Source organism: Sapajus apella, unplaced genomic scaffold (assembly GCF_009761245.1).
Source record: "Sapajus apella isolate SASKATOON/1434 unplaced genomic scaffold, GSC_monkey_1.0 scaffold10, whole genome shotgun sequence".
In the NCBI taxonomy this organism is placed as follows: Eukaryota; Metazoa; Chordata; class Mammalia; order Primates; family Cebidae; genus Sapajus; species Sapajus apella.
The window spans coordinates 6,989,428-7,010,945 of record NW_022436950.1 but is presented as its reverse complement, the minus strand read 5'-3'; the positions used below and the strand labels follow the sequence as shown (position 1 = coordinate 7,010,945).

At 48.3% G+C, this 21,518-nt stretch overlaps 1 protein-coding gene across 5 annotated transcripts in view; it reads left to right on the top strand.

The window, feature by feature from the left end:
- INPP5D (inositol polyphosphate-5-phosphatase D) overlaps positions 1–21,518 on the top strand; it is a 148,165-nt gene that overhangs the window by 92,185 nt on the left and 34,462 nt on the right. For all 5 annotated transcript variants that reach the window (XM_032277884.1, XM_032277881.1, XM_032277883.1 and 2 more), the window contains exons 10-18: positions 3,683–3,789; positions 7,188–7,290; positions 9,599–9,795; positions 10,188–10,305; positions 13,710–13,806; positions 14,433–14,571; positions 14,877–14,985; positions 15,132–15,220; positions 19,801–19,882. In XM_032277884.1, the coding sequence (XP_032133775.1) occupies positions 3,683–3,789; positions 7,188–7,290; positions 9,599–9,795; positions 10,188–10,305; positions 13,710–13,806; positions 14,433–14,571; positions 14,877–14,985; positions 15,132–15,220; positions 19,801–19,882 (1,041 nt within the window). The remainder of the gene's footprint in view (positions 1–3,682; positions 3,790–7,187; positions 7,291–9,598; positions 9,796–10,187; positions 10,306–13,709; positions 13,807–14,432; positions 14,572–14,876; positions 14,986–15,131; positions 15,221–19,800; positions 19,883–21,518) is intronic.

Below are 21,518 nucleotides of genomic sequence, written 5' to 3'. Positions count from 1 at the left end.
TTTTGTATTTTTAGTAGAGATGGGGTTTCACCATGTCGGTCAGGCTGGTCTCAAACTCCTGAGCTCAGGTAATCTACCCGCCTCAGCCTCCCAAAGTCCTGCTATTCCTGGACCAAAATGAGCATTGGGCTGCTGTTTCTCGTGGCCCAATAACAAGATGCAGATGAACTGGGGAGGAAGAGCGTTGTTATTTTCTGTAACTGGTTACAGGAAGAAGGCCTAGAAATTGTCGCCAGACCAACTCAAAATTACAAAGTTTTCCAGAGCTTATATACCTTCTCAGCTACATGTCTACGTGTAAGTGTGCATTCATCTAAAGACATACGTGATTAGCTTCTTTTAGTTTATAGCTAAGGTCTGAGTCCTGAAGACCTTCCTCTGGAGCCTCAGTAAATGTACTTAATTTAAATGGGTCCAGGTGCTGGGGTGATTACCCTTGTCTCCTGCTAAATCACAGAGGATTGGGGGGTTCCTTCAGACCTCTGATAAACTTGTTTAATCCTAAATGGGTCCTGTTAAGAATTACTTTGTTGTTTTGTCATGCTGGAAGGTTCAGGAAAGGCAAAACTTTTGATGGGCTTTTGTTACATTCCAGCCTTTGTATAAGGACGCTGGCTTTTAATATTTAACTTAACCACTGAGTCAGTATGGAAACAGTTGCTAGGGAGGCCTGCATTAGTGAGACCTGGCCTGTCATGTTGGGTTACAGGCGTGAGCCATGGCTCCCAGCCTCGGTGGGATCACATTCAGCAGATAAAAGGAAATGGGACCGTGGAATAACAGAATGATATCTAGAAAGGAACAATAAGGAAGAAAATGAAAGTGAGAAAGGAGGTGGAGGAAGAGAGAAGGGGGAAGAAGGGAGAAGGGAAAGGAAGGGCAATAAAATATATTATAATAGTAATTTAAAAAATAAGAACCCGATAGAAGGAGGAAAGATACAGTTCAGAAAAGCTCCCAAAAGGCAAAACAAAAGGACGAAGTGTTGGAAAATAGGAGAGGCAAGATGTTTGCAATTTAGGAGACCAGTTCACGGTTGGGCACGGTGGCTCATGCCTGTAATCCCAGCGCTTTGGGAGGCTGAGGCAGGCAGAACACTTGAGGTTGGGAGTTCAAGACCAGCCTGGCCAACATGGTGAAACCCCATCTCTACTAAAAACATAAAATTAGACTGGCATGATGGCGCACGCCTGTGATCCCAGCTATTCGGGAGGCTGAGGCAGGAGAATCGCTTGAACCCAGGAGCCAGAGGTTGCAGTTAGCCAAGATCCGCCACTGCACTCCAGCCTGAGCAACAGAGTGAGACCATCTCAAAAAAAAAAAAAGAAGAAGAAGACCAGTTCAGGAGGCCTGATATCAAAATAATAAGTGTTAGTAAGAGAAAACAGAGTGAGAAAATTGATTTTAAAACTCAGGAAAGAGTCTCAGAACAGAATAACACTTTTCTCCGGGTTGAAAATGGCCAAGTGCTCACACAACGCAGGAGAAACACACAACCCGGGAAAGCCTCACAACGCTGGGCTCCAAGAAGAAATCCTAAAAACGTTCAGAGCAAAAGATAGATTACAGCCTGCGTCAGGGGTCTCACAAGACCACCCCCTGGTCCTGCAATTCCTCGAAGAACTGGCAGGACTCCGCAGGTGATCATATTCACAGCTGTGATTTATGACATTCAAAGGATATACGCAAAATCAGCCAAGGGAAAAGACACATGCGTGGGGTAAAGTCTAGAAGAACTTTAGAAGTTCTTCCGGCACGAGCTTCTAAGAGTCGAGGCCTGAGACCGAGTGTCAGGAGGATGCTGGCTGTGCCCAAAGCAGGGAAAGAGGCCACTGGGCACAGTTCCAAGACAGGAGCCGGTGTGGCCGGTGAGATGGCCAGGCGGCTGGGGCTCAGACCAGGCCGAGGCTAGGCAGGGGCCAGGTGTGTGGGTTTGCTAAGCCGGAGTGCCAGGCTCATGCTTCCTTCTAAGTGCAGTGAGCCACCATTAGGAGTGGCTCCGCTCTTCTGTGGAGTCACATAGCACCATACTTCCCTCCTCCCCCAGTGAGTTGTGACAACATGTGTGAAATGCAGTTGTTAATCGGGGACCGGTCATGTAGACACCCTCTGCCTGGCAGGTACCCAGATTCTGGACTCCCAGAAGGAAAACAGGTGCTCAGCTTAAACCATATTATTTGTACAATCAGTATATAGGCACAGCAAGCCACTCATCAGCTCTGGGGATGGTGGGAGCCCTCCCAAAATCCACGTTCCCAGATGACAGCAAAAAGCCAACCTTTCAAGCAAGCCCTTCTGAGGACAGCAGTCTCGGGCCTGCTGTGCTATTTTCTGAACAAGAGAATTAGAACAACATTGTTTCTTCAGCAATCCTGAAAACTAGATGACAGAACAAGGTTCCAGAGTCCTGAGGAAAATTATTTCAAATTTAGAGTTTTATCAGTGAAGTGCCAGGGTAGAATTTTCAGACACACAAGGCTTCTAAAAATGTATCACCCATTCTTCCTTTCTTGGAAAGCTACTAGAGATGTTGCTCTACCAAAATGAGGAGGTAAACCAAGGAGAGGAAGACATGGGGTCCAAGAAATGGAATTTAATATGAGGGAGAGAGAGAAGGAGAAATAAATGGATTCTTGGATTATGAAGTAAAACCCCAGGGTAAAGACTCTGCCTCAGGCCTAGAGGTCACCTGTCCAGAGAAGACCCAGAGGCTCTAGGAAAGGCTCCCTCTGCACAAAGAAACTGATGAAAGTGCTTGGTCACGTGGAAAAGAGTTACAAACTGGGGAAGAATTAGAAACAATAAAAAAGTATGGCAATCACTAACTCCAGGAATAACAAAAAGTTGTCCAGAAAAAGAGAACCAATCAGAGCTGGTCTGTCAATAGCATTTCTATAATCAGAATAACAAACACTGAGTACTTATCTGGCCAAAATTATGATATAATTGTTAGAAGGATGATGTGGAGACTGCAATTATGCATTGGCAGGGAGTCAAGGCAGGGGAGCAGGTTGTGTGAAAGTTAAACCTTCATCTTCCACAGTGGAAGTCAAACATGTAATAGAAAATAATGAAAATCAAAATGTCAGAAAGTAGTAATCTAAGCATTTTTTTTTTTTTTTTTAAGAAACAGTAAAATTCCTAAAGAATCCATTAAGAGAGTTGAAATTGGTTGTCTCAAGGGAGCAGGACATTGAAAGGAGGCTGGGTTGGAGGGGGACTATTGTTTGCAAAAAACTTATAGAACAATTTGACTCATTTGATTGTTGATGAAAGTAAAATGTAAAATTAAATTTAGATATAAATTAAAAGCAAAGCAAAATAAGGAAAGGATGAAGAGTAAGGAAGAAAGGAGGGAGGAAGAAGAGGAAGAAGAAGAAGAGAAGGAAGAAGAGAGAGGGAAGGAGGGAGGCAGGGGGAAAGATAAAAAGACAATCACACTGTCTCCGCTGTGGCCAGGCCAATTCTTCTTGTTCCAGACATCACCCTTCCCAAGCGTGAGCCTCTCCTGGGAAGAGCAGCTGGAAGCAGAGAGATCTGGGAGACCAGACACAAACTCGGGGCTCAGCTTGGGGACGGGAACATCAAGGGAGTTCATAGTCAGGTGCCTGGAACATAATGGAGACAGTTCATCTTGGTTAAATGAGTGGATGCATGAATTAATGAATTTCTTTCTCTTAAGTCTTGCAGCTCATTAAGTCACAGAAATTTCTGAACAAGTTGGTAATCTTGGTGGAAACAGAGAAGGAGAAAATCCTGCGGAAGGAATATGTTTTTGCTGACTCCAAAGTAAGTGACAGCAAACTTCTAAGATGGGCTGTGAGGTAGGGAAGGGACACATGTGTTTTGAGGCTTGCCAGGGAGTGTGTATCATTAGCTCATTCAGTTCCCAGAACAACCCATTTCACACCTGGGAAAGGTGAGCTCAGTTAAGGGCCATGTTCCAGGTCGGCCAGGATTTGAGCAGTCACTGTGTCAGGAGCAGGGAGGCTTCCCACTTTGCCCAGCTGCCTCGTAGCCTCGAGGCCATGTCCTTTATCACCCACGTCTCACTTAGCCCCACGCCTGGAGGAAAGGCTTTTAGCTTCTCTGGGCTGGACTTAGGAAACCTTTGAGACACTCCTGGATTGATTGATTGATTGACTGATTGATTGATTGGCTGACTGACTGATTGATTGATTGGCTGACTTGAGACAGAGTCTCACTTTATCGTCTAGGCTAGTACAGTGGCACGATCACAGCTCACTGCAGCCTCCACATCCTGGGCTCAAGGGACCCCCCCACCCACCTCAGCCTCCCGAGTAGCTGAGACCACAGACACACACCACCACACTCAGCTAATTTTTTATATTTGGTAGAGACAGAGTCTCTCTGTGTTCCTAGGCTAGTCTCGAACTCCTGGGCTCAGGCAATCTTCCCATCTCCACCACCCAAAGTGCTGGGATTATAGGTGCAAGCCACCCTGGATTTAAATCTGAGTCTCTACTGGAGCTCCATCCCAGAGACTTTCATTTCTACACTTTGCCCCACTCTGCTGAAGTGAGATGCCCCTGCCAGGATGAGTTCCTGGGGTAAGAGGTGCTGTGGGCCACTGGGGAAACCCAGGCTGGGCCTCTGTGCCCCCAGAGTGGGTTCTTGGTGACCTGACCGCTCGTCTTAGAAATTTGAACCAGGGGCCAAAACCCATCATCGTGGTCTCACTCTGTTTTCTGCTGTGCAGCTCCTGTGAGGCAGTAAGAATGGACTGCACCAGCCTGAACAACATAGTGAGACCCCATGTCTACAAAACAAAAAAAGTAGGCCAGGCACGGTGGGCGGCTCATGCCCATAATCCCAGCACTTTGGGAGTCTGAGGTGGGAGAGTTGCTTGACACCAAGGTTCTAGACTTGTCTGGGCAACATGGTGAGACCCCATCTCTATGGAAAAAAAAAATTAGCTGGGTGTGGTGGCATGACCCTGTAGCTTCAGCTACTTGGGAGGCTGAAATGGGAGGATTGCTTGAGCCCAGGAATTAGAGGCTGCAGTGAGCTGTGATCAAGCCGTTGTACTCCAGATTGGGTGACAGAGGAAAACCCTGTTTCAAAAAATAAAAAAGACTGCAGAGCAGTAAGGGTGTCCATGACATCAGGTGCTGGCTGAGAGCTCATGCCAGGGACCTGCAGCAAGGCCAAGGGACAAGGGCCTCTGGGGCAGGCGCACAGGGATAGCCCCCCACTGAGTGCCCAGTCCCCGCTCCTACTTTCTTTCACTTCCAAAGCAGCAGGGGTGGGCTGGTGGGAGGTCTAGGGTGTCCAGAGCTGCCAGGAATAACAGAGAAGGGTCTGGGGAAACAAGGGAATGGGGCCCAGACAGGTGGTGGGAGATGGAGAGAAAGACTGGCGGCCTGGAATGCTTTCAGAGCTCCCGGGTGCAGGTCCAAACACCAGTTCTGCCCCATTGCTGTGACCTCAAACAGACTGAGGCACAGGGATAAACAGAGGCGGTGAATCTTGAGCCACCCCCAACTCAAGGCAGGTGACAGTAAACATGGCCATCATTACAGCTTTGTGAGCTGGTGTCTTCAGGGAGGACTTAATGAGATGTGCACTTACGAGGTTGAATCATGTAAAATTTCTGTCTTTGCAGGTCTGAAATAGTCAAACACTGGTCGTGTCATAATGTTACAACCTGAAATTTTGGGTAGCTTTGTTAAAGTCAGCCTGCTCTATTGCAACCTAAGAGAGGGCCAGCTGAGGCTGCTCGGTGCCCCACTGGGTACCCCAGAAGAATAGGTGAAAAATCCTGAGGAGGCTGTGACAGCCTTCCTGTCCTCTCTTCTTTTTAATTAGTTTCTTTAATTTAAATTTTCTTTCATTACATAAGTAATCTATTCTCCTTGGTGAAGACGTGGCAAACACAAGCAAGTAAATGTTCAAAATAAAATCACCCATATACCATGAGTTAATCGTGGACTATGCCTCTTCCAAATGTTTTAAATTTTCTTTCTTTCTTCCTTCCCTCCCTCTCTTCCTTTCTTCCTTCCTTTCTTTCCCTCCTTCCCTCTCCCTCGCTCCCTCCTCCTCTCCCTCTCTTTCTTTTTTTCTCTTTCTCTCTTTCCTTCTTTCCTTTCTCTTTCCTTTTCTTAGACAGGGTCTCGTTCAGTCACGCAGGCTGGAGTGTAGTGGCAAGATCATGGCTCACTGCAACCTCAACTTGCTGGCCCTAAGTAATCCTCCCACCTCAGCCTCCTAAATTGGGAGGGACTACAGGCATGCACCACCATGCCTGGCTGACTTTTGTATTTTTGTAGAGGCAAGGTTCCCCTATATTGCCCAGGCTAATCTCAAATTCCTGGGCTCAAATAATCCTTCTGCCTCAGCCTCTCAAACTGCTGGGATTATAGGCATGAGCCACTGTGCCAGGCCCAGATGTTTTATTAAAAATACAGTGATGCCACTCACACCATGTGTCAACTAGCTTTTCGCACTTGACAATATATTGTGGCCACCTGTCCTTGTTGGCAAGATAGTTCTGGATCACACTTGTTAAACTCTATGATATTCTAATTTATGGATGGGCTGTAATACTTTTTTTTTTTTTTTTTTTTTTTTTTGAGACAGAATTTAACTCTGTCACCCAGGCTGGAGTGCAGTGGCGTGATCTCAGCTCACTGCAGCCTCCACCTCCTGACTTCAAGCGATTCTTCTGCATCAGCCTGTTGAGTAGCTGGGATTACAGACATGTGCCACCACACCCGGCTAATTTTGTATTTTTAGTAGAGACGTGGTTTCACCATGTTGGTCAGGCTGGTCTTGAACTCCTGACCTCAGGTGATCTGCCTGCCTCAGCCTCCCAAAGTGCTGGGATTACAGACATAAGCCATGTGGCTGGCCCTATGATACATTTCTAATGAATCTCCTAAGGCTGGACAGTAAGGTTGTTTCTGATTTTTTCTGTACCGAGGTATGGGCTGCAGAGCTGTGACAGGGTTGAACCTCTGCGCATCTCCTGATGGCTTTCTTAAAGTCCCGGCCTGGCAGGGGAATGTCTGGGGCAGACTTTGGACACGTGTTTCCAGGTTGCTGTCAGGAAGTTCACGCTGATTTACGCTCCTCTCAGTTTTCTTGAAGCTGACCAAGCCCTTTGCAAAGTGTGATGTTCAGGGAGGCAGAAGCCTTTCTAAGTCTGTCTGCCCTTCCGTCCCTAGAAGAGAGAAGGCTTCTGCCAGCTCCTGCAGCAGATGAAGAACAAACACTCGGAGCAGCCGGAGCCCGACATGATCACCATCTTCATCGGCACCTGGAACATGGGTGGGTCCGCGCGCCCCTCCCCGCAGTCTCCCCTCCCAGCAGTCCCCTCTCCCCACAGTCGCCCCCTTACCGCAGTCGCCCCCCCCGCGCCCGCCGCAGTCCCCCCTGCCCCTCCCCGCAGTCGCCCCTCCCCGCCCGCGGCAGTTGCCCCTCTGCTTCTGCTTCTGCTTCTCTCATTCAGGCATCCTCAAGGTGGGATGGAGTGACAACAACCATTTCCCCTTCCTTCCTGCCCCAGAGCCCTGCCCCGAACCCCCAGCCCACCCGCTCAGCCTCCTTCTAAGGAATTCCACCCTTTTCCTGAGAGGATGGGTAAGGAAGATGAGCTTTGGGGCTATTGTACCCCAAGAGCAGCTGGAGTGGGTCGCCCTATATGTCTAAATTGGAAAGTTTTAGGGAAAGAGTCTGAATATCTAGGTGAAGGGGCTCATGGGCACCCCGCCAGCCTTAGGCAGCTCACCAAGGGGCCCAGGCCTGAAAGAAAGAAATCCACCCCTGAGTAGGGTTGCCGGACTTATCAAGAGAGAGAGAGAGAGAGATAGGCAGGTAGGTAGATAAAGGATACCCAGTTAAATTTTAACTTCATAGAAGCAATTTTTTTAGTATATATGTTTAGCTACAAATAGATACTAAATATATATGCTAAATAGACATTATGCTGAATATATAGTATATGTACATATGCTAAATATATCAATGTAATTATTATATTAAATATAAATCATACTGATTATTTAGTCTGAGCATACAGCTAATAATAAATACTAAGAATATGCTAAATATATTTTGTATTAAACATGTGTACTGTATATATACTAATGTATGTTTATATACTAAACATATGTACTCTACTAAATATAAATAATAGTAAATATATATATATTTTTTGAGATGGAGTTTCACTCTCGTTGCCCAGACTGGAGTGCAATGGTGCGATTTCTGCTCACAACAACCTCCACCTCCCAGGTTCAAGTGATACTCCTGCCTCAGCCTCCCAAGTAGCTGGGATTACAGGCATGCGCCACCATGCCGGGCTAATTTTGTATTTTTAGTAGAGACAGGATTTCTCCATGTTGATCATGGAGAACTCCTGACCTCAAGTGATCCCCCCACTTCAGCCTCCCAAAGTGTTGGGATTACAGGTGTAAGCCACCATGCCCATCCTAAATAATTTTTTAGTGTAAGTGTTCAGGTAGAAATAAATTAGATAGAAGACATCCAGTTAAATCTGAATTTCAGATAAACAGCTATTGCATGGAATTTCACTGGGCATCCTGTGTCCTTTGCCCTTTGTCCTGAGAGGAGTCTAGGAGGAAGAGGGTGAGCAGCAGCCAAAAGGGGCCTCCTGGACATGAAGTGGCACCATGTCACTTGTGTCCCAGGGCCACAGCAGCCCTGGAATAGAGCCCGGGTCAGTGCCCCTGGGGTCACATGTCCTCTTCGGTCCCTTTCAGCACCTCTAATAAGAGACAATAGTTTGCCTGGTCTCCTCCCTCTGGACGTGGTCAGGGATGTCCATGACACAAGGGCAGGGGGTGCCCTTCCCACAGAAGCATGTGGAAGGAGCCAGCTGGGGCCATGCTGCAGGAGGGCTGGGCCCACCAGCCCGGGGGTTCGGGCACCCACTGTGAGCCTCTCAGGGGAGCAGAATTTAGCCACAGTCCATTTACTCCAATGCTTGGCTTCTTTGCACTTTTTAGCCAAGAAACTCATCTCTTTGAGGAACAAAGTTTGCTCATCCTTCAAGGGCATTGCAGGCTGAACCGTTTGACATTTCTTGATTGAGCTGCTGTAACTCAGTTTTGAAATGGGAGTGTGGAGGAGTTTCCAGGCGCTCCTGTTTCTCTGGCTCACACCCATGCATCTCTCTGCTCTGGGCTGGCATCTGTCTTGCAAGAGAGGCTTTGTTGTCACCCAGCAATGGGTTAGAAGCCGCCACCCAAAACTCATCAGTTCCCTTGGCTGTCTCAAGAATAGGATGTGAGTTCCTTGAGGGACAGGACTGTGTCTCAGTTCTCGTAGCCTCAAAGTGCAGGACAGTGTCTGACATTAGGGAATCTTCTGGTGTTTCTATACCTTGAAACTTAACGTTATGTTTAAAAAGAGGCTTAACTGAGCTCCAGCCCTAACCCACATCCTGGGTGAAGTTAGCTCCCAGGGCTCCGTGGCAGGCTTTTCTTTGGGCTGCTTGGATGGTCTTGGGTGACGGCGTGAACTCCTCCACACTCCTGCCCTCTGTTTTGAATTCTCCTGATGCTTTGACTCCATGTGCCTTTGACTCACTTGGTGTTGGGTTTTGCTGTTGAAGGTAACGCCCTCCCTCCCAAGAAGATCACGTCCTGGTTTCTCTCCAAGGGGCAGGGAAAGACGCGGGACGACTCTGCTGACTACATCCCCCATGACATTTATGTGATCGGCACCCAGGAGGACCCCCTGAGTGAGAAGGAGTGGCTGGAGATCCTCAAACACTCCCTGCAAGAAATCACCAGCATGACTTTTAAAACAGTGAGCAGCTGGCTGTGCCCCGGGTGGGCTTCCGGGACAGAGTCTTTGCTCAGCTGGGCTGTCTCAGAGGCAAGGGCAGGCTCAGCCTGTCAGCTCTCAGTTTGCAAGGCTGTCTGGGGGCCCCCACTGAGAGATGCATCTGTATTCAGCAATAAATGGGATCCGTGGGTATTGCTGGAAACCCCTGAGTCCTCCGTCTTCCTGCCTTTGGTCAGCCCCGGTTCTCATCTTTAGGATGCTTTGTCTCCCCTATCAGGCATTGTTGGGAGTCCCCTGAAGGGTTGGGATTACAGAGTACCCCACACTGAGGAGCTGGGGCTGGGTGTGGATCACTGTGCCCTGGTTCACCCTCTATACTTGAGCCGAGTATTACAATGTTGTCCTCCCACCAGGTCGCCATCCACACGCTCTGGAACATCCGCATCGTGGTGCTGGCCAAGCCCGAGCACGAGAACCGGATCAGCCACATCTGTACTGACAACGTGAAGACAGGCATCGCAAACACACTGGGTGAGCGGGGCGGGGACCCTGGGTTCTTCCCACACCCTCTGCTTCAGCTCATGCGACCATGTCATCCTGGTCCCACTCGGGTTAAAAACAGAGAGCCTTGCGCCCTCAGATCCCTGCTCAATCCTCAACAAATAGGGGTGGTCGGTCTCCCTGGCTGAGACTCACTCAGGGTCTACACCGGCGCTGCCAGGGATCTAGCTAAAATGCAGGTTCTGACTCAGAGACCTTGGGTAGAGCCCAGGGTTCCAAGTTTCAGAAAAGTTCCCAGGCGACTTCAGCGCTGCTGGTTGGCGCGTGGGACCCACTTTAATTAGCGAGAACCTAGAACAGGGATCGGCCAACTTTTACAGGAAAGGGCCCAGTCGTAAATATTTCAGGCTTTGCAGGCTACTCGACACTGCTCCTCTCTGCCTTTCTGGCAGGAAAGCAGTCATAGTCAACCCAGAAAGCAGATGGGAGTGGCTGTGTTTCAATGAGACCTTCCTTATAAGCCCCTGCCCTCGGTCCCTGTACACCAGGTTGGATCTGGAAACGCTGGTGTCAGTGGAGAGTCGCTGACTTTAGAGAGCAGAAACAAGGGCAGGGAGATTTCATGAGTATGGGAGTGTGAGCCGGTGTGTGTGTGTATCTGTAGAGTGTGTGTGTGAGTAGGTCTGTCTATGTGAGTTTGAGTGTGTGAGAGCGTGCATGTGAGTGTGTAAGACTGTGTAGGGGTATGAGAGTTTATAAATGTGTGTTTGTGAGTGTGTTTATGTGAGTCCATGTGTGAGCGTGCACCCCATATCTATTAGTGTGTGAATGTGTGTGTGTGAGTCCATGCAGGTGTGTTTGTGAGTGTGTGTTTATGTGAGTCTATATATGTGAGTCTCTGTGTGAGTGTACCACCCCATATCTATAAGTGTATCTCTTTGTGTGTGTGTCCACGCATGTGTTTGTGTGTGCTTCTGTAAGTCTGTGTATGTGAGTTCCTATGTGAGCGTACGACCCCATATCTATGAGCGTGTGTCTGTGTGTGTGGGTGAGTCCATGCGTGTGGGTTTGAGTTTGTGTTTATGTGAGTCTAGGTATGTGAGTCCGTGTGTGAGTGTACCAGCCATACTTATGAGTGTGTGAGTGTCTGTGTGTGTGAGTCCATGCATGTGTGTTCGTGTGTGTTGATGAGAGTCTAGGTATGTGAGGATGGGTGTTCAAGTCCATGTCCATAAGTGCTAGAGCCTCTGTGTGTGTGTGTGTATGTGTGTGTGTGTGTGTGTGTGTGTGCACATGGGGCAGTGCACACACAGGGCTTCAGAACCGGCATCAGGGGTGAGGCTAGTGGTTTTTGGTGTCGAGTTGGTGGAGTCAGGAACAGGACAGAGTCCCAGAGAGAACGGGGAATAGAATTGCTGCAACTGAATGTGAAAAGCTCTCTCAGCTTTTCTGCTGACAAACCGCAAACTGCCCACGTCCACCCCCGCTCGTCCCCCTTCCTTCCTGCCGCAGTGGAAGGGTGGGGCTTTGTGGCTGTCCTGGCTGCACCCATGCCCTCCTGCTGCCCAGGAACTGCCCCGGGTCTGGATTCCATTGCTCCCTGGGCTTCCAGCCCCTGCCCCACTGTGCAGAATACGCTCCGACCTCATGGGGCCACATAAAACCACGGCCTCAGCCAGGACTTGCCTGCAGCTACCACCCCAGTTCCTGGTCATCCTGGCCTCGGGGCTAGGCACTGAGTCAGCTCCTGAGCAGGCAGGAGCTCTGCTCATGTGGACTTGACAGCCACTGTATGGACAGACAAGAGGAAAAGAAGCTGTTTCCCGGGAGGAGCGTGCTGACCAAGGAGTGTGTGGCGCAGGCAGAGAGCAGAGGTCAGGGGCCTCCCTGAGAAAGGCAGTGTGGCTGGCATCTGAGGGGCAAAGAGAGAGGCCTCACCAGAATCCCAGCTTTATGACCACTGCAGGGTGTGGCGACTCACACCTGTAATCCTAGCACTTTGGGAGACCGAGGCAGGAGGATTGCCTGAGCTCAGAAGTTTGAGATCAGCCCGGGCAACACCATGAAACCCCGTCTCTACTAAAAAATTAGCCAGGTGTGGCAGTGTGCGCATGTAGTCTCAGCTACTCAGGAGGCTGAGGCAGGAGAACTGCTTGAACCCGAGAGATGGAGGTTGCAGTAAGCCGAGATCGCCCCACTGCACTCCAGCCTGGGCAACAGAGTGAGACTCCATCTCCAAAAAAAAGAAAAAAAGAAAATGGGAGCCAAACAGATCATAAATAGATTTATGATCAAATAGGTTACAATTTGATCTATTATGATTAATAGATCAAATTTTCTAGTAGCCATATTCAAAAGGAAACAAGTGAAATTAATTTCATAGATTTTACTGAACTTCATTCATCCAAAATATGATTATTTCAATAGATATTCAATGTAAAAAGTTATTAGATATTTTACAGTCTGTGTTTCTTACCAACGCCACAATTCTGATGTGTATTTTACACTCACAACCTGTCTCATTTGGTACCAGCCACATATCAGGTGTTTGACAGTCACACGTGTCCTGTGCCTACATTGGACACGGCAGGTTTTCACCTGCATGTGGCAGAATCATCTAGAACAGGGGTTGGCAAACATTTTCCAAAGAAGGCCAGATGGTGAACATTCTAGGCTCTTCGGGCCAACAACTGTCACAGTGCCTCAGCTCTGCCTTCGCAGCCTGAAAGCAGCCAGAGACAGTCTTGAGGTGAATAGGCGCGGCTGTGTTCCAATAACATGTTCTTTTTGAACACTGAAATTTGAAGGTCATATTTTCATGCATCACAAAAGATTGCTTTTCTTTTGATTTGTTTCTAACCATTTACAAATGTAAAACCATTTGTAGCTGGCAGTGAGCCAGCATTCGGCCACCGCTGACCCTGGAGGGCTTGTCAAACAGATTACTGGGTCCCATCCCAGGATTTCGATTCAGTAGGTCTGGGGTGGGGCTGTCCAACAAGTTCCCACGTGGTGTGCAGCTGCTGGTCCGGGGAACCCCTTTTGGGAACCACTGGTCTAGAATGGATCAGAACGTTGGCAGAAAAAGGTGTGATCTCAGTGTGGGTTTTCAGTCTCCCCAGGAACCTTGAGTTCGCTGGGAGGAAGATCAGCCCCCCAGGCTGGAACCTTCTGAATCATCCCAGGGCTTCTGGCTGCCCACTTAGCACATGGGTTACTTTAGAGAGAGATGCCCGGGGTGGGTCACAGCAGCCACCTTCCTCTGCCCCTCTGAGAACCCAGTGTCTCCCACTCCGCACGACCCCGATCCGCTTTCCCCTTGCCAGCGCCTCACCTCGCTCACCTGCCTCGTACCCTGCCTTCCCGGGATTTCTGGCCCCTTGGCAAGTATGTCTGTTTGATATTTTGATTCTTCTTTCTGCTCTGTGTTTTAGGGAACAAGGGAGCCGTGGGGGTGTCGTTCATGTTCAATGGAACCTCCTTGGGGTTTGTCAACAGCCATTTGACTTCAGGAAGTGAAAAGAAACTCAGGTAATGGAACTTCTTCCCCCCAGGAGCGTGCTTTTGGGTTATCTGCCCAGACGTGCCTCACACGTCTAAGCACCAGAAGGACCTGCTCAGCTTGTGCCCTTGACCTTGTGGGTGTCCTGTGGCCTTTCAGGGCTCACCATGGTCTCATTAAAAGCAACTGCAGCACAATAGTGACCTCACGTGTGGAAGAATTTTGTCTAAACATCAGAAAAGATATTTCCCTATGTCATTAGCCTGATGTACCCCTAACTGTGCTGTTTCTAAAGCAGAAAGCCTCCTTTGGGGCCTCCTTACAAATTCACGCTGATCGGGCCTCGCTGGGCCCCAAGAATGAAGACAGCCATCTGTAGAATCCTCACTGTCTGATTCTCTGCTGAGCAGATGCAGCTGCTCCTGGCCCCCTGCCCTCTGTGCACCCAGTGTGGCCTCAAATGCCCTTTGCCTCCTGGCTGTGCTGTATTTGCATGCTAAGGTGGTCTGCTGCAGTCGGGCTGGAGGGCTGCCTCACTCCCTCCACTGCTATGCTCCTCCCCTTGCCCCACCACCTATGGCAGGAGTGACTTCCTGCCACAGTGAGGGGGGAACCAGTGACCCCATGCTAGATGGCCGCTTTTTCCTTGCATTAGGCGAAACCAAAACTATATGAACATTCTCCGGTTCCTGGCCCTGGGCGACAAGAAGCTGAGTCCCTTTAACATCACTCACCGCTTCACGCACCTCTTCTGGCTTGGGGATCTTAACTACCGAGTGGACCTGCCTACCTGGGTAAGGGGCTGCCCGCCTGGGGCTGGGCTGGACTGCAGGGATGGAGCCTCCCTTGAGTCAGCTCGGGGCGGGTGATCATAGAGACACATGAACCAAGTGGGCCAAGGCGGCTGTTCCCATTACTGAGCCTCAGCCGCTCCTCACAGGTCCCCTGTGCTTATGCCTGGTTCCCGTAAGTGTCACAGCCACCCTCCCACCGTCACTCTGTAGCCCGGCTCATCCAGCTGCCCACCCCAGCCCCAAAGCTCGCCAGGCCTGGATCTGCAGGGCTTCTCACCGGAGGCCCGGCCATATTCTTGTTCCAGGAGGCAGAAACCATCATCCAGAAAATCAAGCAGCAGCACTACGCAGACCTCCTGTGCCACGACCAGCTGCTCACAGAGAGGAAGGAGCAGAAGGTCTTCCTGCACTTCGGTAGGAGCAGCCGCGTCTTCTCTTGCAGCCTTTCCAGCCATCCTTTCATCCCCTTTCCCCCGATTTCTTCACCAGGTGAATAGGGAAAGTTGGCCAGATGCAAAACCTGGGGAATGAGAATTGAAACCAAAGTTTCTCTGTTTCAGAGGAGGAAGAAATCACGTTTGCCCCCACCTACCGTTTTGAGAGATGTACTCGGGACAAATACGCCTACACCAAGCAGAAGGCAACAGGGGTGAGTCCCCTTCACAGACACCTCCCCTGCCCTCCGTCTCCTCCCCGCTCGTGTCTGTTCCCAAAAGGTGAACAGAGAGCGTCTTCATCCATCAGGCTAAAAAAAAAAAAAAAGAAAGAAAGAAAGAATAAAAAATTAGAAAGCACATTTTGATTTGTGTCACAGCGCAAATGGGCAACCACACGTGTGCCCTGCAGTGAGCTGGGAAAATAACCCTTGTGATTTACCTGTGGTCCAGATACTCGAAGATACTGAGAGGATTTTAAAGTATTTTCCTTAACTGGGTTCTGAAGATCATTTTTTTTTATAGTCTCGTGATCACATAAATGTGCTAAACTGCTGAGTGAATTAACATTAAGCAGGTTTCTTCACTGCAGGATTTATCAGAGTCTTTATGGGCCTAAGAGCACTGTGGTTCTCCATGAGAAAATCTGTGTGCCAAACAGTTAGTTTTAGTTGTTCGTGGAATACCAATTAATATTTTATGAGGCCACTTGTGTTCCAAGGAATAGTGTTTCGGGAAAGATGCAATAAAATATTTATTCATTTCTCCAAAGATATTTCCTGATGGCCTGTGATGGGTTAGGCACTCTCCTAGGTGATGGGAGAGCAAAGATGTCTGCTCCAGGGACTTCACGGTAGGAAAAACAAGCCAAATATGCAACTCACTGTAGCCAGAGCCAGAATGTGACAACGCCAGGGCCGGGAAGGATCAGGGAAGCCAGGCCCTGGCAGGGTTCAAGGTCCAAATGGCTGGGGCAGTGAGGTACCCAGGCCCACTAGAAGCCTAGGGAAATGGAGCACAAGTTCAAAGTGTCATCTGAAAGAGTTCTAGGCCCCATCTGGGCACAGGGGCAGGTGAAGAACTGGACGTGGGAGACGAAAGCCAAGCGCTGGGTGGATTTCAGAGCAGAGCAGAAGAGGAAGAGAACAGAACTGAGAGGACAGGAGGCGGTCCCAGATCACTGCCACCAATGAGGCTGGGGCCCCCAGGACGGGACACCCTCTTCTGCAGGGTCCACTGCCTGCTATGTGAATGGGGTCACCTGGCCCAAAGGCACTGTCAGAGCAGGTCCATGGGGACCCCTGTGCAGGCTGGCGAAGGATGGTTTGGTTTGATGTGAGTTTAAGTTGAGGCAGATGAGGGCCTGAGATGGGAGAGCGGGAAGTCATAGATGCCAGGCATGACAGGCCACAGGAGGCCACTGCAAGCTCTGCCAGGCACTGGTGCATCAGAGTGGCATGTGCAGAACTGTGGTGGGCATTGTGGTAAAGGATGAGGAGGCTGCAGGGGCACCGGTGAGGAAGCCATCGTGCATGTCCAGCTGAGCAACAGCTAGGGCCAAATCAGGGAAAAAACAGTGAAAATGACAGAAAGGGGAAAAGCGGCCAGCTGGGGTGGCTCACACCTGTAATCCCAGCACTTTGGGAGGCAGAGGCGGGAGGATCACCTGAGGTCGGGAGTTAGAGACCAGCCTGACCAATATGGAGAAACCCCATCTCTATTAAAAATACAAAATTAGCCGGGCGTGGTGGTGCACGCCTGTAATCCCAGCTGCTCAGGAGGCTGAGGCAGGAGAGTCGCTTGAACCCAGGAGGTGGAGGTTGCAGTGAGGTGAGATTTTGCACTGCACTCCAGCCTGGGCAACAAAGAGAAACTCCATCTAAAACAAAAAAAGAAAGGGGGAAAGCAGGATATACTGGAAGACCTGATTGCCATTGATAAAAACTGGAAAAATCACAAGGTGGAGCTGGCTTGAAGGGGAAAAAATAGAACTTGTTTTCAGACTTACTGATTGTATGACATTAGTGGAAGGAAACAGAACATATCCAGAAGGCAGCTGAAAATAGTGATGCATCGCTTATCTACGGGGATATGTTCAGAAAGCATTAGGTGATTTCGTTATTATGGGAACCTCATGGAATATATTTATACAAACCTAGGTGGCATAACCTGAGCACACTTCAGCTAGATGCTGTGGCCTATTGCTCCCAGGCTACAAACCTGTATAGCATTTTACTTTACTCGGCACTGTGGGCAATTGTAACACAATAAGTTTTTGTGTATCTAAACATTAAAAAGTACAGTAAAAATACGGTTTAAAAAGAAAAAAATGTGCGGGGTGTGGTGGCTCATGCCTGTAATCTCAGCACTTTGGGAGGCCGAGCTGGGTGGATCACTTGAGGTCAGGAGTTCGAGACCAGCCAGGCTAACATGGTGAAACCTTGTTACTACTAAAAATATAAAAATTAGCTGTGCATGGTGGGACAGGCCTGTAACCTCAGCTACTCGGGAGGCTGAGGCAAGAGACTCTCTTGAACCCGGGAGATGGAGGTTGCGGTGAGCCAAGATTGCACCATTGTACTCCAGCCTGGGTGACAGAGCAAGACTCTGTCTCAGAAAAGAAAAAGATGGTCCACCTGTATAGGGCACTTACCATGAATGAAGCGCGCAGGACTGGAAGTTGCTCTGGGTGTCAGTGAGTGAGTGGTGAGTGAGTGTGAAAGCCCAGGACACTACTGTACACTGCTGTCGACTTCACAAACCCTTCACAAACACTTAGGCTATTCTACATTAATTTTTAAAAAATTTTTTCAATAATACATTAACCTTAGCTTACTGTAATTCAGAAGGAGGCGGAGTTGCAGTGAGCCAAAACTGCGCCACTGCACTCCAACCTCGGCGACCACTCCAACCTCGGCGACAGAGTGAGGCTCCACGTTAAGGAAAAAAAAAGAAGAAAGAATGTTTATGGCAGCTTTGTTTTTAATCTTCAAAACTGGAAACAGCCTATGTCCATTAACAGTAGATTAGATAAATGTGATACTTACAGACAATGGAACTTTTACACTCAACAAAGTGGCTGAAAGTGTCCAACATAAAACAGTGTCTACTGAGCGAGTCCATTTATATACGATCATATACATTAATCAGTGGGATGTTAGTCGCAGGAATGCTCACCTTTAGGGGGCTGTGGTATGGACAAGGAAGGGGTGTGAGGAAACTTGTAGGATGATAGATCTTACTCTGGGTAGTGGGTGAGTGTGTACAAAAGTAAAAATTCATGGGACTATACAATTACGGTTAGTACACTTTATGTAAGTTGTACCTAAAGGTTTGTTTTTTTTTTTTAAGTGAGTGGTTCAGAAGGAGAGGCAATGAAAATAGAACATTCTTGAAAGAAAATTGGTAAAAGGAAGAAAAGAGAAAAGTAATTGAAGGAGATGACAGAGATCAAGAAGAAAGAATTAGAACATGAGGGGATAAGGATATTGATAAAAGAGGGTTGTTATCGCCAGGTTTCCTTGTCTATCCCATCCCGTAGACATCTTGCTCACCACTGCAGCCTGAGGCCCTGGAGAAGGCTGTCATATAGTATTAATAGATACTGTTTGAGTGACTGGCTAAGTAGGTGGACAAGTATGTGAACGGGTCAATGGGTGGGTGGGTGGGTGGATAGGTGGATAAATGGATGAATAGATGGATGAGTGAATAGGTGAATGGGTAGGTGGGTGGAGAGATGGATGGATGGATGGATGGATGGATGGATGGATGGATAAATAGAGGGATAGGTGGATGGGTGGGTGAATGGGTGGATGGATAGGTAGATAAATGGATGAATAGATGGATGGGTGAATAGGTGAATGGATAGGTGGGTAGAGAGATGGATGGATGGATGGATGGATGGATGGATGGATGATGGATGGATGGATAAATAGAGAGATAGGTGGATGGGTGGGTGAATGGGTGGATGGGTGGGTGGATGGGTGGATGGATGGATAGGTAGATAAATGGATGAATAGATGGATGGGTGAATAGGCAAATGGGTAGGTGGTTGGAGGGATGGAGGCAGGGAGGGAGGGAGGGATAAATGGAGGGATTGGTGGATGGGTGGATGGATGGATAAATAAGTGGGTGGGTGGATGGGTGGTGGATGGATGAAGGAATAGGTGGGTGGGTGGATGGATGGATGGGTGGGTGGACGGATGGATGAATGGATGAATAGGTGGATGGGTGGATGGATGAATAGATAGGTGGATGGATAGATGGATGAATAGGTAGATGAGTGGATGGATGGATGGATGGATAAATGGATAGGTAGGTAGGTGGATGGATGGGTGAATGAGTAAATGAATAGAGGGATAGATGGGGAGATGAAGAGGTGGATAGGTGGTTGAATAGGGAAGCAGGAGTGGAAGCTGGAGTGTGTTATTACAGTAAGTGGCTGCAGAAAGTGAGTAGAGACTGGTTGAAAATACAGGTGTGGGTTCCTCTGGGTCAGAAAGAAAGTAAGACAAGGTGAATACGAGGGATCCTGAAGTAGCCAGGAGGATAGTGAGGAAGGACAGCAAGGTGAGCTATCTTATTCTAGAGCAGAAGGCCAGGATGTCTGAAAGTGTGGGGCGTAGCAGTGGAGTTGGGACTTGAGGCATGTGAAAAGCCACCTACGAGGAAATTGTATAAAAAGGTAACAGCCAATTCATTTGAAAATTATAGAGGCCACCAGTTAATCTTTTCCTTCACTGATTTAAAAAAAAAGCAAGAGGCATGTTGCGAAGCCTGTGACTTTGATTTGCAGATGAAGTACAACTTGCCTTCCTGGTGCGACCGCGTCCTCTGGAAGTCTTATCCCCTGGTGCATGTGGTGTGTCAGTCGTATGGTGAGTCAAAACACTGGGGAAAGCAGACCAGGATCAGAGAATGGCGCAAAGCTGGGAGGTGCGACTGCCCTAAAATCTAGGGGCTTCAGTCTGTTGATGTGTCAAGTGGAGGAATTCACTGTAACCCTAATCAAGTCACCTGGAAAAGTTGATGCATCCCTACCTATCTTTCTATATCCTCTGCTTTGGGAGACGTTTGAATTATGGGAGCACTTTTTTTTTTTTTTTTTTTTTTTTTTTGAGATGGAGTCTTGCTCTGTGGCCAGGCTGGAGTGCAGTGGCGTGATTTTGGCTCACCACAACCTCCACCTCCCAGGTTCAAGCGATTCTCGTGCCTCAGCCTCCCAAGTAGTTGGGATTACAGGTGTCTGCCACCATGCCTGGTTAATTTTTTATATTTTTAGTAGAGATGGGGTTTCACCATGTTGGCCAGGCTGGTTTTGAACCCCTGACCTCAGGTGATCAGCCTGCCTCGGCTTTCTAAAGTGCTGGGATTATAGGTGTAAGCACTGCACCTGACCTGAAGCACTTTTTTAAAAATTTAGTTTTAGGCCAGGCGTGGGTGGCTCACACCTATAATCCCAGCACTTTGGGAGGCTGAGGTGGGTGGATCATGAGGTCAAGAGATTGAGACCATCCTGGTCAACATGGTGAAACCCTCTCTCTACTAAAAATACAAAAAAATTAGCTGGGCATGGTGGTGTGCACCTGTAGTCCCAGCTACTCGGGAGGCTGAGGCAGGAGAATTGCTTGAACCCAGGAGGCGGAGGTTGTGGTGAGCAGAGATCACACCATTGCACTCCAGCCTGGGTAACAAGAGCTAAACTCCATCTCAAAAAAAAAAAAATTAGTTTTATTTCTTTTGAAAATAACATATTAAGTTTGAATCGTATGAAAGTGTTTTTGTAGGTCAGAAATAGTCAATTATTGGAAATTCATATGGCTCAGACTAATACATATCACAAGTGTATACACATATATATTTGGGAGATTTAAGGATAAATTGCATTAAATTGATTTTTTAAAGGCATAATATATTGTATAAAAATAAATAATTATGGAATAAATTATCAAAACAATTAAGAAATAACTGTTAGGCACTGTGGCACACGCTTACAGTCTCAGCTACTTAAGGCTGAGGTGAGAGGATCGCTTGAGCCCAGTAGCTCAAAACCAGCCTGGGAAATGTAGACCCCACCTCTGAAAAAAATCAGAGAGAGAAATGACTGTTAACTCTTGACCCTCAGAGTTGAAGGTGCAGTGAAGGAGCTCTTAATTGCCTGAATGCTTATTCCTAAAAGCTACTGATTAGTTCCTGTGACTTACAAACTGAGACCTTCAAAATCCGCAGAACAGAATTGCTTTGAACACATCCCTGACTGACAAGTGTGGTATTATTTTTATTTATTTATTTATTTATTGAGATGAGTCTTGCTAAGTCACCCAGGCTGGAGTGCAGTGGCACAATCTCAGCTCCCTGCAGCCTCCGCCTCCTGGGTTCAAGTGATTCTCCTGCCTCAGCCTCCCGAGTATCTGGGATTACAGATGCACAACGCCAAGCTAATATTTTTGTATTTTTAGTAGAGAGGGGGTTTCACCATGTTGGTCAGGCTGGTCTCGAACTCCTGACCTCAAG